This window comes from Podarcis melisellensis (assembly GCF_964234715.1).
Source record: "Podarcis melisellensis genome assembly, chromosome: 17".
Lineage (NCBI taxonomy): Eukaryota > Metazoa > Chordata > Lepidosauria > Squamata > Lacertidae > Podarcis > Podarcis melisellensis.
The window spans coordinates 31,699,638-31,714,971 of NC_138534.1; the positions used below are offsets into that span (position 1 = coordinate 31,699,638).

General features: G+C 47.4%; 2 protein-coding genes and 1 long non-coding RNA gene across 9 annotated transcripts in view; 2 read left to right on the plus strand and 1 right to left on the minus strand.

The window, feature by feature from the left end:
• The first annotated feature begins 1,593 nt into the window (after nucleotides 1-1,593).
• On the plus strand, nucleotides 1,594-12,463 carry GSTK1 (glutathione S-transferase kappa 1). Its single transcript, XM_081894683.1, has 8 exons — nucleotides 1,594-1,959; nucleotides 4,429-4,510; nucleotides 6,085-6,213; nucleotides 6,525-6,625; nucleotides 8,028-8,063; nucleotides 9,839-9,955; nucleotides 11,300-11,393; nucleotides 11,998-12,463. Exons 1-8 carry the CDS (start codon nucleotides 1,609-1,611, stop codon nucleotides 12,039-12,041), a joined length of 954 nt encoding a protein of 317 aa, XP_081750809.1. The 5' UTR covers nucleotides 1,594-1,608; the 3' UTR covers nucleotides 12,042-12,463.
• Nucleotides 8,070-9,816, plus strand: LOC309360363. The gene is made up of 3 exons (XR_014164053.1): nucleotides 8,070-8,478; nucleotides 8,826-9,230; nucleotides 9,610-9,816. It is a non-coding gene; the product is annotated as an uncharacterized lncRNA (long non-coding RNA).
• A 1,209-nt stretch (nucleotides 12,464-13,672) lies between the features above and the next one.
• Nucleotides 13,673-15,334, minus strand: part of LOC309359835 (rap1 GTPase-activating protein 1-like) — a 46,551-nt gene continuing 44,889 nt past the window's right edge. For all 7 annotated transcript variants that reach the window (XM_081894040.1, XM_081894038.1, XM_081894037.1 and 4 more), the window contains one exon: nucleotides 13,673-14,386. In XM_081894040.1, coding sequence (XP_081750166.1) covers nucleotides 14,380-14,386 — 7 coding nt within the window. In that variant the 3' untranslated portion in view covers nucleotides 13,673-14,379. The remainder of the gene's footprint in view (nucleotides 14,387-15,334) is intronic.

The following is a 15,334-nucleotide window of genomic DNA, read 5'->3' on the forward strand; positions in this document are numbered from 1 at the left end:
TGTGCTACAGGATTCCATCTCATTCCCCATAGGTTTTTCAGGGCTGAGAACCTTCTAGCTATCCAGGTGTTGCCAAACTCCAAACACTTCCCAAACCCACATTCCTGACTTTTGACAATGAAGGGAGTTGGAATGCTACAATGCCTAGAGGGCCACTCAGAGCTGTATAAAACTGCTAACTCAGGTCATCTGGGAGTTTGTAGCGAAGTGTCATCGATATGCAGATGACACCCAACTCCTATTCATCCATTTCAGGTGAGACAGATTGGGTAAACCAGTGTCTGGGTGTGCTATGAAGTGGGTGAGATCCAGTAAACTGAAATAGAATGCAGATTAGTTCTTTCGGTGGGTGGTTCATCTACATAGGTTTGTGGTGGTCCACTTCTCTGAAGGGACATGATCGCAATCTATAGAGTTGATTGTGGATCCATGTTTGCATTGGAAGTGTCTGTGACCCTCTCTGGACCAAAAGAGCAGGAAATATTGATCTACAGTGGTACCTCGGGTTAAGTACTTAATTCGTTCCGGAGGTCCGTACTTAACCTGAAACTGTTCTTAACCTGAAGCAGCACTTTAGCTAATGGGGCCTTCTGCTGCTGCTGCGCCGCCGGAGCACGATTTCTGTTGTCATACTGAAGCAAAGTTCTTAACCTGAAGCACTATTTCTGGGTTAGCGGAGTCTGTAACCTGAAGCGTATGTAACCCAAGGTGCCACTGTATAAACTGGGTAAAGGTAAAGGGACCCCTGATCATTAGGTCCAGTCGTGACCGACTGGGGTTGCGGTGCTCATCTCGCTTTATTGGCTGAGGGAGCCGGCGTACAGCTTCCGGGTCATGTGGCCAGCATGACTAAGCCGCTTCTGGCGAACCAGAGCAGCGCACGGAAACGCCGTTTACCTTCCCGCTGGAGTGGTACCTATTTATCTACTTGCACTTTGACATGCTTTCGAACTGCTAGGTTGGCAGGAGCAGGGACCAAGCAACAGGAGCTCACCCCATCGTAGGGATTCGAACCACCGACCTGATCAGCAAGTCCTAGGCTCTGTGGTTTAACCCACAGCGCCACTGGTTACCTTCAGATTATATACAGTACTGCCTTTGAAGAGCATTTGGAAACTGCAATTAGTCCAAAACAAAAACATTTGGGGTCTATATAAATATTTAAGTCAATTAAATTATTACTGTTTAGCTGTTAACTCGATTTTACTCAGCAAACAAGTTACAGGTATAGTATGTCCTAACGTAGATATAAATCAAGCAGCAACATTGTGGTCTCTCTTTTTTTAACAAAACCTTCAGATATCTTCCTTTTGCAAAAGCTGATGCTCAGCTGAGAGTAGCGCAAGTGAAGGTCGTAATTTCTTGTCATTTCTCGACCGTTAAAAGCATTCTAGAAGCAGCTTAAAAATATTGATTTCATCCAGAATTCCCAGGGTTGCCAGGAACAACAATATTCTCCAGGAGGTCCATCTTTGTTGTTGATTTTTGTGCAAAAAGTGGCATACGAATAAAACGAACGAAGGAAGGAATTATTAGTTAGTCCATCATATATGATTCTCCTTAACGGTGGGACCAATGTATAAAACGCCATATTTTTAAAGGAAAAAAATGGAAATGGGACTGGAGCGCGTGGGTGCCGCTGGGGGCCGGCAGCGAGCAGCCTCTCTCCCTCTTTCCTCATGTGATTCGGCCCTTGAGCCCAAAGGAAGGCGGAGCCCCGGAGGCCTTCGACCGTCCCGAGCGAGGAGGTGCTTTTCTGTCGAGGTGCAGCCTCCGTTTCCCCATCTCATGCTGGCCTTCCTCGCGCGAGCGCCGCGTCCTCTCCTCTCCGGCTCAGCCGGCAGCCCAGGGAAGGCTATGGCGGCGGCGCGCCAAGGTTTGCGCAGCAGCAGCAGCAGCAAGAAACTGGTGGAGTGTTTCTACGACGTGCTGTCTCCCTATTCCTGGCTGGGATTCGAGGTAACAGCGGTGGAAGGGGGCATCTCCCCCCGATTGCAGCACCCTGCTGGCACAGCCGCCCTTGCGCCCCTCTCCAAGAACTCCTGCGCAACTTTGTTTTGCTCAGATGCCCACTCTCCGCGGGTCCCGTCGGGTTTCCTTCCGTACTTAGGAGGGTCACGAAAAGTAGAATTGCAAAGTCGGAAGTGTCCTGGTCGACCTAGTGCGATCGACAGGTAGATCGCCGCCGGTGTGCTTCCGGCCGATCGCGGTAGTTAAAGAAGTGATCGCCCGGTCGCCCCTGAGCGCTCGTGGCGCGCCCCGGGCTGTTAACGCATTTAGTCCCCGCGTCGGCTGCTGCGCGTGGGAAGCAGGGAGGGCTGTGAAACGCAGAGTGAGGCCAACAGGTGTTTGGATTACAATTCTGTGTTCTGGAAGAACAACCCGTTAAATCGAAAACTGCACACACTGGCAATCCGAGGCTGCAGTTCCACGCAGGGATTTCACCCGGGAGCACCCTTCCAAGTACTGCCACCTTGCACAAGACCAGGTGCAAAGGTAGCTCAGCTGGTTACAGCCTGGTGCTGATAATGCCAAGGTTGCAGGTTCGATCCTGTATGGGGCAGCTGCATATTTCTGCATTGCAGGGGGTTGGACTAGAAGGCATGTCCAACTCTTTAGAGACTGCGACCCACTGCCAATATAATAAAACTGGCAGTGATCTATCCATTGTCATTGCCCAGAGTTGATGAGCTTTTTTAAGGGGGGAGTCTTACCCATGAGTAGGCAAACTAAGGCCCAGGGGCTGCATCTGGCCCAATCGCCTTAAAAATCTGGCCCGTGGACGGTCCAGGAATCAGCGTGTTTTTACATGAGTAGTCTGTGTGCTTTTAGTTAAAATGCATCTCTGGGTTATTTGTAGGGCATAGGAATTCGTTCATTCCCCCCCCCCCAAAAAAAAATATAGTCTGGCCCCCCACAAAGTCTGAGGGACAGTGGACCGGCCCCCTGCTGAAAAAGTTTGCTGACCCCCGGTCTTGCCCAACAGTTATTGTGATAATGCTGCCATCTGACTGCTGCATAAAATTGAGTGAGCAAAGGATGGTAATTCTAAGTGCATTTTATAAATAAAATAAAGGAAATGACTCTGAAGTGGAAGCAGCTCTGGCAACTTTTTCAAATACCCAGAGGGATCTCAGCTTCCCAAATACCCGGTACCTTTGTACAGTATAAATACCTTTGTCTGAACTTTGCCTTGTTTACTGCTGCTGCTGAAAGTGTTGCAGCTTTCCAACTGTTAATTATCTGTTCAATGTTCCGATTGCGGGTGTTCATTAGGAATTGAACCAAATAGTTTGCCAAGCTGTTCAGAGGTCGCTTCCAACCAATCTGCCCATAGAGCAGTCATCCTGAATGCAGAAGGGGGTTGCCTTTGCCTTAAGCATAGAAATGTTAAAGTTTAGAAATGACGTTCATAGCTAGCATGACGCGGGTGCTGGCTTTAGAAACTTGTAGAATGGCGTGTGCCAATGATGCAAGAAGTTTGGACAGGTGTTTGTCCCTCCCAACATGGTCTAGATGATTATTCACCAGATGAAAATAGGAGTTGGTTGTCCTGCCATTTATTTGACAAGGCTAGATGGCCGCTTTCTCATCCTTTTCCAGCTCTTGCCCCAGCCTAATTGAGATTCCTCTGTAGTTTGCACAAATAGTCAAGGCTACAGTTCAGATTAGGGACATGGGTAGCGCCGTGGGATAAACCACAGAGCCTAGGACTTGCTGATCAGAAGGCTGGCGGTTCGAATCCCCGCGACGGGGTGAGCTCCTGTTGCTCTGTCCCAGCTCCTGCCAACCTAGCAGTTCGAAAGCACGTCAAAGTGCAAGTAGATAAATAGGTACCGCTCCAGCGGGAAGGTAAACGGTGTTTCCGTGCGCTGCTCTGGTTCGCCAGAAGTGGCTTAGTCATGCTGGCCACATGGCCCGGAAGCTGGACGCCGGCTCCCTCGGCCAATAAAGCGAGATGAGCGCCGCAACCCCAGAGTCGGTCACGACTAGATCTAATGGTCAGGGGTCCCTTTACCTTTACCTTACTGTTCAGATTGCAGATTCATGTTTAGAACTCTCGCTAACCTGTGTCTTTGCATTCCTCTTGTTTTCTGGCATTAACTTGATTTTATCTTTGGGCTTCCTCCACTGTCTATTCATGATACTTTCTTAATCTTGCATCTGATGAAGTAGTTTATTCCCTGCAAATGTTCATACCATGGTGAGCCTGTTTCTGAAGTACCACCTGCAACCTGTCTCTTTTACCCTCTTGCAGACTAACACAGATGCTGTTTGGAATCTGCCTTGCAAAAGTTGCCTTCTGTAACCTGCCTGCTGGCTCTCGAAAGCTTTATTTCTCTGCCTCTGTCCGTCTCTCTCTGTCTCTCCTCGCATGTGAGTTTTGAGCTGCTGCTGATCATCGCTCAACTTTCCTCACTGATGTAGGTTCTCTGCCGCTACCGTCCCATCTGGAACATGGAGCTGCGCTTCCGACCTGTTTTCCTTGGAGGCATAATGCATTCGACTGGTAAGTGCTGATTAACAGAACTGAGTTCAACTGAAATGTACTGTATTTTTCGCTCCATAAGGCGCACCTAGTTTTTAGAGGGGGAAATCAAGAAAAAACATCCTGTCCGCTTTCCCCAGAGCATCTGGGGCTGCCGGGGAATCCCGGGTGTCCCCCCCCCAGCCCCAAAGAGCAAAGAAGCCAAGACAGCGAGCAGGATCCATCCCGCTTGCTGTCTTGGCTTCCTCTTTAGGCCGGAAGGGCTGTGCGCGGCTATGGCAATACCCCCACCTCCTGCAAAAGTCCACGGGAGCCGCGCACCCTTCAAGGAATGCGCGGCTCCTGCAGGCTTTTCTGCGAGGAGGGAGAAGGGACTGACTGGCCGCATCAGTCCCTTCTCCCTCCTGGAGAAAAGCCTGCAAGAGCCGAGGAGCTTGTGTGCGGCTCTTGGGGGCTTTTCCTGCCTGCCTCCCCCCTGCATTCGCTGCATAAGATGCACACATATTTCCCCTTACTTTTTAGGAGGGGAAAAGTGTGTCTTATGGCGCGAAAAATACAGTATATAAAATATGTAGACGAGAACTACATTCCATATTGGTCTCTTTCTTGCATACCCCCTTAGATGCAGTCTTGCCCTGGGGAAATAAAACTACCATTTCCCAAGTCATCAAGGCCTGTAAAATTAGGTTTCTTCCCCAAGCAAGTGTTGCTTTCATATTTGTTTTGTTTTCATTGCTTGCTTTCCGTATTATCAGGGAATCTGTAGCTGCATCATGCATTGCAGATCCTGTATTGAGTGGCTGTGAAGACTAATTTTGATGAAGTTCATTTAAGGAAGACGAAACAACAACACCTCGGGCTGTTGATATAGCTATGGCTGTTTCTGGGTTGGGAGAGCCTGGTTGCTGTTGTCCATGCACTGGTAACTTCCAGGCTAGATTACTGCAATGCACCGTATGTGGGACTACCCTTGAGGTTGGTCTGGAAGGTGATACAAAATGCCATTGTTTGGCTGCTCTCAGGAGCAATGTATCCACTGTTGAAAGAAGGGCACTAATTGCCAGTTAGGTACTGGGCTACGTTTATGGTGCTGGTTTTTGGTGTAGAAAGCCTTATGCAGTGTGGACCCAGGACACCTGAAAAATGGTCACACCCCTTATATACCCAGTTAAGTGACTATGGGGTGCGGTGCCCATCTCGCTTTCAGGCTGAGGGAGCCAGCGTTTGTCCACAGACAGCTTTCCAGGTCACGTGGCCAGCATGACTAAACCATTTCTGGCGCAACGGACACTGTGACGGAAACCAGAGTGCGCGGAAATGCCATTTACTTTCCCGCTGCAGTGGGACCTATTTATCTCCTTGCACTGGTGTGCTTTTGAACTGCTAGGTTGGCAGGAGCTGGGGCAGAGCAACGGGAACTCATTCCTTCATGGGGATTCGAACCGCCGACCTTCTGATGGGCAAGCCCAAGAGGCTCAGTGGTTTAGACCACAGCGCCACCCGCGTCCCATGATGATGACGATGACGATGTAAGGATGAGAGGTCGTAAGACATAGTAGCCTCTGTCTCTGAAATCTCCTTATCCTCCGCAACAGGTAACAGACCCCCAGCATTGGTGCCCAAGAAAGGAGAGTACATGTCGAAGGACCTCCTGCGAATGGCAAAATTCTACCAGGTGCCACTGCATCTCGTAAAGGATTTCCTAGGGTCTGTTCTTGAGAAGGGTAAGCAGAGGGAGATGTTTGGTGGGGATACATGGAGATAATGGAGAAGAACTGAGAAGCGTTGCACAATGAGTCCGTGGCAGATCCAAGTCCAAATGAAACTGCCCCACAAAAATAGGACTCTCTCAGCAAGTGCACAGTTTTTATGCAAGCCAAGCCTTCCTAATAAGGGTTTTTTAATGTGGGGGTTGGCCTCTTCTTCTTTGACAGGGCACTTTATTTTTTTTTTATTTTTTTGGTATTTTGTAGCAGTGGATTCCTCCCCTCTTGACATTTACGCTGACTCTCATGCTTTTTGTGCCCAAATGCAGGCAGTCTGAAAGCCATGCGCTTTGTCACAGCCGTGGATATGGCAGAGCCGCAGTTTTTGGAGCCCGTGTCGAGAGAACTTTGGATGCGCATTTGGTCCCGCGTGAGTATGGTTGTACTCATGCGTCTCTCCAGGTGCTTCTGGGCCTGTCACGATTATTTCTTCTGTTTATTAATTGCACAAAAAAAGCAGGGCATCCCCCCTCCCCCCCCGTTTATCAAAATATATGGTTTTGATTAAAATAACAGGTCCCAGAATCCCTCCGTATACTTGTATATTCCTATATTTCTATATTCTTGTGTGTTTCGGTTGTTTCTCTACCCTCTCCTCTGTAAGGAACGTCACGCTGCTTCTCACTGTATCAGTGTGTTTGAAAACCCAGTAAAAGTTAAATATATAAAGTAGTTACTTTTTATCCAGGATGCTTAGGCAAGATAGTTGAAATGCCCTGGGCCAGGTTTTGCACAGTTTTCAACCCCCCCAAATTAGATGCATCACTCTGTGGTGGCTCTCCATGGGGTCCTTAAATCTCTTTTTACTGTCTCCCAAGGCAGTATTATAGCACTTAGGAGCCACAGCCCAAGACTGATAGACTCTGCTCCTCTTTGATGGGACCAACAAAGTTCTATAGGTCTGGGTGGAATGAAAAAACAAGGGGCAAATATAACTTGCAGGGTCTCTCCATAGAAATCATTTTTTTAAAAAAATTTATTTATTTATTTATTTATTTATTTATTTATTTATTTATTTATTTATTTATTTATTATTCATTAAACTTACTTGTCGCTTGTCACCTGAAGGTCTCCAAGTGACTTGCAGCAAAGAAAAATATACAATACATAATACTATAGGGGGGAAGTGTGTGTGTGGGGGGGGTGTCATATTATACACTAATATTTCATATAGCAAAAGATTTATGGAAAAACAAAAAGAACATACCAGCCATATAAATAATAGCAAACATTATTAGCAATGCTCAGATAATAAACAGAGCAATTCTCTGACCGCTAATTAGCAAACAAACAAATAAAAACCCAGCCTCCAGAGTCCTCCTGGGATGGTCCAGCATGTCTCTTCTCCCTTCAGCAAAGCAGGAAGAGTTTTACCTGTGTGCAGTTGACATGGCTACTGCTCCTCAAAATTCCAAGCCATACGCCATTCCTGTCACCCTTCACTTCAGTGGGATCATTGTAGCTATAGCTTTGGTGAAGTGAACTTCTGTTCCTGGCACCCATCTCCGTTAGGATCAGGGACGCATAACATGGAGTCCTCCCGTTGGCCAAGGGGTGAAGGAAGTTGGTAGTTCAGAAAGTGCCACAGGTTCTACACTCCTGATTGAAGTGAGTGACATGGCACACTTGTCTGTCTGTGTGTGTGTCTTGGAGCTTTGTTCCTTGTAGCAGAAGGAAGTTAATTATTTTTGATATCTTCACTCTCCCTTGCACAGTCAGTCTCTTGTCCATGAAAGATTTGTAATTGGTTGCCTTACTCCTTGTCTCTTCAGGATGAAGACATAGCCCAGCCAGAGAGCATCTTGGCAGTAAGTTTCTTTCTTTTGCAGTTCCGCAGCACTGCCTGTACTCTCGTTTGTGGCACATCCTAGTCTAGATGAGCACTTTTCATCCTTTCATCTCCTGATGGTGTTAGACCGCAGCCTCCTATCATCCATAGTCCATTTGGTCAATAGTTGGGGATGATGGAAGTTGCGGTCCAACAGCATTTGGGGACCTGAGGTTGATGAATTGGTCTAGGTGCTGTAGACTGGCCTGTGGAGATCTGCTGAGTGATCGTTCTTCTATTGCGACAGAAGTTTATACTCTTGACTTCATGATTGCGGACCTGCAGGAAGAGCTTTTCAGGTAACCTTGCAGTGCAGAAGGATTAGCTTTGTAGTTCTAGCTAGTCAGACAGAAAATATGCAGAAGAGGATTTGCATGATTTTATTTTCCTCCTGGGTTAAACCACAGAGCCTAGGACTTGCTGATCAGAAGGTCGGCGGTTCGAATCCCCGCGAGGGGGTGAGCTCCCGTTGCTCGGTCCCTGCTCCTGCCCACCTAGCAGTTCGAAAGCACGTCAAAGTGCAAGTAGATAAATTGGTACTGCTCCAGCAGGAAGGTAAACGGCGTTTCTGTGCGCTTCTCTGGGTCGCCAGAAGCGGCTTAGTCATGCTGGCCACATGACCTGGAAGCTGTACACCGGTTCCCTCAGCCAGTAAAGCGAGATGAGCACTGCAACCCCAGAGTTGGCCATGACTGGACCTAATGGTCAGGGGTCCCTTTACCTTTACCTCTTTTCCTCCTAGCATGGCTTTCTTGGTGTTGTCCCCCTTTTTTAAGGGGGGGGGAAACTGACTTAAATGAAAGCAATTGAAAGTGTAGCTTTAGGCTGCTTTCTGCACTCCCTGGTGAAAATTCTCTCTGCCCACATATTCAGAACGTCCTGCTACGTGACCTGCATCTTATTTCCTTTCCAGTGTTTTGTGCTATTTAGTATGTATAGGAAGGATCTGTGGTTAAGTGGTAGGCTGTGTGCTTTGTGTACTGAAAGCCCCGTGATGAGTCTCTGGCAGTTTCAGCCAAGCAGGCCTGGCAAAGATCTCTGCCCAGCACTCTGCAGAGCCATTTCCTGTCCAGGGAGGCCATGCTCAGCTGTGTGGGCCATATGGTCAGAATTTAGCCTAGCTTAATATTGACAATGAGGGACACGGGTGGCGCTGTGGGTAAAACCTCAGTGCCTAGGGCTTGCCGATCGCATGGTTGGCAGTTCAAATCCCCGCGGCGGGGTGAGCTCCCGTCTTTCGGTCCCAGCTCCTGCCCACCTAGCAGTTCGAAAGCACCTCTAAGTGCAAGTAGATAAATAGGTACCACTTTATAGCGGGAAGGTAAACGGCGTTTGCGTGTGCTGCGCTGGTGCTGGCTTGCAAGAACAGCTTCGTCACACTGGCCACGTGACCCGGAAGTCTCTCCGGACAGCGCTGGCCCCCGGCCTCTTAAGTGAGATGGGCGCACAACCCTAGAGTCGGACACGACTGGCCCGTACGGGCAGGGTCACCTTTACCTTTTTAATATTGGCAATCTGGGAACAAGTCATTTCATGTGTGTGCATCTAACCTGGCAATGTTGCAAAACCAGCACTTCCCCTGCCTGCTGGCTGCACTTGCTTCTCAGCAAAACAAATTGGTTTTTTGTTTTTGCTGTGCTCTCCTTTAAAATACTCCATGCCTGTGTCAGTACCAAAGACCTTTTCAAGCGTTATCCAATTAACCTTGGCTATAGCGACTGCGATGCCTGCTATTCTCCATCTGTCTCTTTTCAGGCTGCAGAGAGAGCAGGGTTGTCCTCGGAGCAAGCTCGGAAACTTCTGGAAATGAGTTCCTCACCAGAGGTGAAGAATCGCCTGAAAGCTACAACAGATGAAGCACTAAAATATGGGGTGAGACACTGGCATCGCATCAGGCCAGGGCGGGGGAAGCTGTCCAGCTCCCATCAGCGCCAGCCAGTAGGGTCAGTGGCTAGCAATGATGGGAGTTCGAGTCCAACAGATGTCTTGAGTTCTGCTGGTTCCTCATCCTTGCAAATACTTTATCAGGAGCTGTGCATCTTCCACCCCCTGCCCCTTTTTCCTGAAGGGTTACCCGGAGGGATCAAGTGCCTGTATGTCCAAACAATAGGGAAACAGGCCATCTGCTTTGGATGCAGAAGGTCGCAGGTTCAATCCTCACTGGAGTCCTTCCGAGAGAAGAGGGAGACAGTATAGATTTACAACACTGGTTTGCAGAAGGTCATAGCTCAGAGGCTGCAGAGGAGAGAAGCTGGGAAATATTGTGAGGGGAGCAGCACCAGGGAAGAGGCAGCTGACAGACTAAGTGTCTTTAGAAAGCATTCCAGACCCCGCTTCTCCCAGAACCCAGCCGGCATGGAAAGTAGGAGAACAGAAAGCTCAGAGGCAGAAAGCACAGATCTGCCAACCTAGGGATGACATGTAATAGGAGAGACGCAGGCAGTGGGGCCTTACTTGGAGCAATGCCATTACTGCAATGGAGAGGCATTTTTCAGAGCTGTGAATATTGAGTAAAATATTTGGGTATCTTGCGTATCTAATTCTTGGCTGCCCACCATGGAAGGGATTGGATTCCCTGAAGCCAGGCAGGGCTGGTCTGAAATCTTGGAGAGCTGCTGGCAGCCAGCGAAGACAGTACTCAGCAAGTACTCAGTGGGATGTACCAATATACTGATTCAGTATAAAATTCCTGAATCTGTGTGACCTGGTGAGCCATCAGGCTTTTAAGCTACCCTATTTTTCGCTCTATAGGACGCACTTTTTCCCCTCCAAAAATTAAGGGGAAATGTGTGTGCGTCTTATAGAGCGAGTGCAGGCTGCGGCGCTAAGCCCAAAGGCAGAACAGGGAGACGGAGCGCTGCAGAGTTGAACACACCTTGTTTTAGAGGGGGAGAACAAGAAAAACAAAATTTTCCCTGTTCTCCCCCTCCTATGGTTCGGTGAGTCCTATGGTCCGGTGCATCCTATAGAGCAAAAAATATGGTACTTTCAGTCAACCTAACAGAACGGAAGTGACCACATTCTCTTCCCAATGTTCGAGCTCTGATATATATTCTATCTTTCTTAAGAACCCAAGTGTAAGATAAATCTGCAGCCGCCGAACACAGAAGGCAACTTGAACCCATTTGAGCATTGCAGGTTCATGTACATTGCATCAAAGTGTGTAGATGAAGCAGTGCCCCCTTTGTGACTCTTGTGTCGTATGTCTTCCTTCAGGCATTTGGGCTGCCATGTTTTGTCGCTCACGTTAATGAAGAGCCTCACCTTCTCTTTGGTTCGGATCGTTTAGAGCTGCTGGGACATCTCTTGGGTGAGTGTTTTTAATGCTGTTGCCTATCATTTAACGGTCTTTCAGGTTCCTGTTTGGACTAACGTGCCAAAAGGAAAGTCCTGGCCACTTGCAGGTACTTAAAAAACCTCAACAACTTTAAATACCTCAGGCTGTATGCTGAATATTCCAGTCCATGCCGTTCACTCTGTCTAGATTCTCAGGTTATTCAGGAGCCCCCCAACACGAATGTGGTACCTTTTGCATGACTGAATGCTCCTTCATTTAATCTTTTTGTGGCTGACAGAAGAGTTCTTGCCTAGCCTAGTTTTCACTGTGCTGGGAATTATTGACAGAAGAGTATTCAGTTTTGTAAGCATCTGCCTTCAGGTTGAATTTGCATAGCTTAGGCATCACTCTGCTGGCCCTTTGGAGAGTTTGATCCCTTCCCCTTCTCTGACTTCCTGTAAACTGCCCAGAGGCAGTTGTAGTGACACAAACTGCCTTAATCTAGTAACCTATCAGATGAAGTAGGGAATTAATGTCATTTTCCCACTGCTGCTATTGAATTGGTGTGTTGATTTAACTTGTTGCTTCTTCTGCATTCTGAATCTAATTTGCTCTCTGATTCCGACTTGTTTCACAGGAGAGAAATGGCTGGGACCAGTTCCCACATCTTCCAAGCTTTAGCTCTGAGAGTTACAGAGGAACAATGGGATTTCTAAGCCACAAAGGTTTGGGAGTGTCTGCTTCTACAAGGTGAACACAGGAGGGCTGACGGGCACAAGGCAACCCCATAAACACGATTTGTGATACTAGAGAAGGCAACACAGCGATGATATCAACATGCAATGCACCTCAATCACACTGGTGTATGTCTAACACACATTTGACCCGTGTGAGTTGCTGGCATACTAGAGATGTAGATATGCATTAACAGAGAAGCTTCACTTTTAGTTGCTTGTTTTGGTTGCTGCTTCCGGCAATATAGTTAGTTGGTTGCAGAAATTGATACAGATGGTGTGAGTCAATGAGGTGCGTATCGCTCTTCATGAGAGACTGCTCTTTGTTGGGGATATGTAATGGCATAATAAAAAGGGCCTGGAGGTGTATCTTGTCCAACTTGGTCATTAGAGGGCTTCAAAGTGCTGTGGACAAGAGCACAGCTCCCCTGCGCCATTCCCAGAAGTGTTGCATAATAGCAACATTTGATTCTTTTCTGAAATTCAGATGCGTTACAAACATCGGAAACTGACACGAACTAGGTCTCTGTAGTCCGGTAGTGTCTACTCTGACTGCCAACAACTCTTGGGGTATCAGAGGGTCTGTCATGACCTCCGCTACCAACAAGAAATGCCAGGAATTGAGAACCTTCTTCATACGCTACGTGCGGCACCATCAGTGAATCTTAATTTCATTCAGACACAACATGAAACAACTGTTTGGTACAGTGGTACCTCGGGTTAAGTACTTAACTCGTTCCGGAGGTCCGTTCTTAACCTGAAACTGTTCTTAACCTGAAGCACCACTTTAGCTAATGTGGCCTCCTGCTGCCGCCGCGCCACCAGAGCACAATTTCTGTTCTCATCCTGAAGCAAAGTTCTTAACCTGAAGCACTATTTCTGGGTTAGTGGAGTGTGTAACCTGAAGCGTGTGTAACCTGAAGCATATGTAACCTGAGGTACCTCTGTACTTTAATTAAACAAGATAAATATACATAGATTAGGATACGTGAGAGACTGTGGGTGGAGAAGGGAAAGAAGTGTTGTTGCATTTCCAGCATTGAAGCGCTCTTCTCCCGGGAAAAGCATCTACAGTGAGCCTTATTAGAAGTAGAGTAGTGAGTTGCAGGATCTGATTTCTTCTGTGCTTGGTGAACATCCTCTGCTTAAGTGCCACAGCTGAATCACTGTGGTGTTGTGCTTCACAAACAAACTAGAACAAGAAATCACCCTGATTTCAGGTCACACAGGTTTTTGGTCTGTGTGTGTTCCCTCCCAATTTGCAACCTTTGCTTACTAACAAGAACTCCTCCTGTATCCGAAACCTGTATCTGGATGCTGAGATTGGTGTCACCGTGCAACAAAGAACAGACAAAAGTGTGTGTAGCACTTCGTCCCAAGACCAAAGAATTTAAACTGATCTCATCTTTCCCACTTTCAGTGGGGTGGAACTGTCTTAAGGTCGCACAGTGTTTTTACCTGTTCATCTTAGCTAAACTAAGGCACGAGAAGATAATGTGGTGCAGGCCAGACCCCTTATTTTAAGCCCAAATAGTTCTTAGCAGGAACACTTAAGAAACCACAACGAAGATCAGAGCATATTGGTCACAGTAGTCTTTTATTGCAAGCCCAGACACCACAGACACAACAAGCATGGAGCAAGGGTCACAAATTCACATTTATAGGTTCTTGATGGCACAGAGACTTAAGGGAGAATGGAGTGGTTGAAGGGACTGTTGTACAGTGAGATACCAAACAAAGACCTGTTGAATCCCATGAAGGATGAGATGAACACAAACTCCTCCCACCATCAGACACCTGTGCACTTTGGCACAAGATACCTACGCTGCGTGAAGCAGTTGAGGAGCTCTTACATACCAGGTGCCAGCCTTAGAGTGATAAGGGCTTTCATTCCTTAGTTTTATAAAGCCTGTGCTCAGAAGAATGGATACAAACACAGCCTTCCCAAGAAGGCCCGGGGGGGGCACATCTTGGGTTTTTAAATTTTAGCAGTTATGAGGACAGACAGAAAGATCTCTCTCCTCTTGTTTGTTTCTGAAACTATGGCAGGAGACCCCCTGTTCCTCCCCCCCTTGACTTTTTGATCTCCTGAGGTTGCTGAACTAGAATGACACATGTGGGTGAGCGAATGCCACGATTTGGACTTTTGTGGTTGGTTTCCTTACTGCCTGTGGTGCAGCTGTCACTGAATGAAGCAGAAAGGTCAGGTCAGGCGTTCTTGGGGAATCCAGCTTCCAACTCCTCTGGACATCTGGGTGAGCTGCTGTTCAGGTCTCACTTTGGCATCAGATCCTGCAAGCACAGACAGGAAAGTTGATAACAGCTGAGTAGATAGATTCATGGGACAAATGTGATCATGGGACCCCAAAGCAACTTTGTTGTTCCTACACTTTGGTAAAGCTTAACAAATAGAAGCAGCTCCATCTGTGAATGCTAACGAAGGGCAAGTACATTCCCTAGAGTGATACTATACCAGGCAGCACAGCAGCTGGGGAACCAGCTTTTACCAGCAATCTCCATAAAGAATCCAGGTTCATATATGGGGACACACAACCAGGGATGAGCAAAATCTCATGGAAAGCTTTATGGAAGTTTTTTATTTCCCTTAAGCCATGAAAAGCCAATCTCATAATATAATATGGATGCAGCTGAGAGGGCAATATTCAGATCCGCCAGGCTGATTAGGTGAAAAGCATTTCAACGCAACGTATTTCCAAGTCCCACTGGGACAATTTGCAAGCATGTTCTGACAAGCGTGTGTGACAAATTCAGCCATGTTAGTTGGGTTACCTTTACTGGATCTGAACAAAGCTACAAATTGGTATATGAATCAGACCAGTGCAATTCTGATTTTTTTGCTTCTTATGGCACCTCCTGTGACCACCAAAGCTGTGGGGCACAAGTAAGCTGCTCTATGATGAAATTACCACTTATGGGCTGCGTGTTAATTTTCATAAGCACCCCTCCCATACGAAGCTGTCACAGCACATCCAATGAGTTCTGTTTGCACAGAAACAAACCTGGGCAGAATATAATCATTGTGTCCGATCAGGTACTGTTCAGGGGGCAAGTAACTTGCCCCGTGGAAAAGGCGTCTGATTACCTTGAAAAGCTTCCACAGTCCTTGGGAGTCCCTCCCCCTTTCTTGAAGACAAACTGATGAAGGATGCACCACCCCATTGATGACAGAGGCAGGAAACAGAAGCACAAAGCTAGCCAGTGAGCAGAGATGATTTGAGC

Excerpts from the sequence above, each read along its gene's own strand:
- GSTK1 (XM_081894683.1), top strand. The coding sequence starts at position 1,609 with ATGGAAATGGGACTGGAGCGCGTGGGTGCCGCTGGGGGCCGGCAGCGA. Across the intron at positions 4,511-6,084 it reads AGGCATAATGCATTCGACTG|GTAACAGACCCCCAGCATTG; the intron begins GTAAGTGCTGAT and ends CCTCCGCAACAG. Across the intron at positions 6,626-8,027 it reads GGATGCGCATTTGGTCCCGC|GATGAAGACATAGCCCAGCC; the intron begins GTGAGTATGGTT and ends TTGTCTCTTCAG.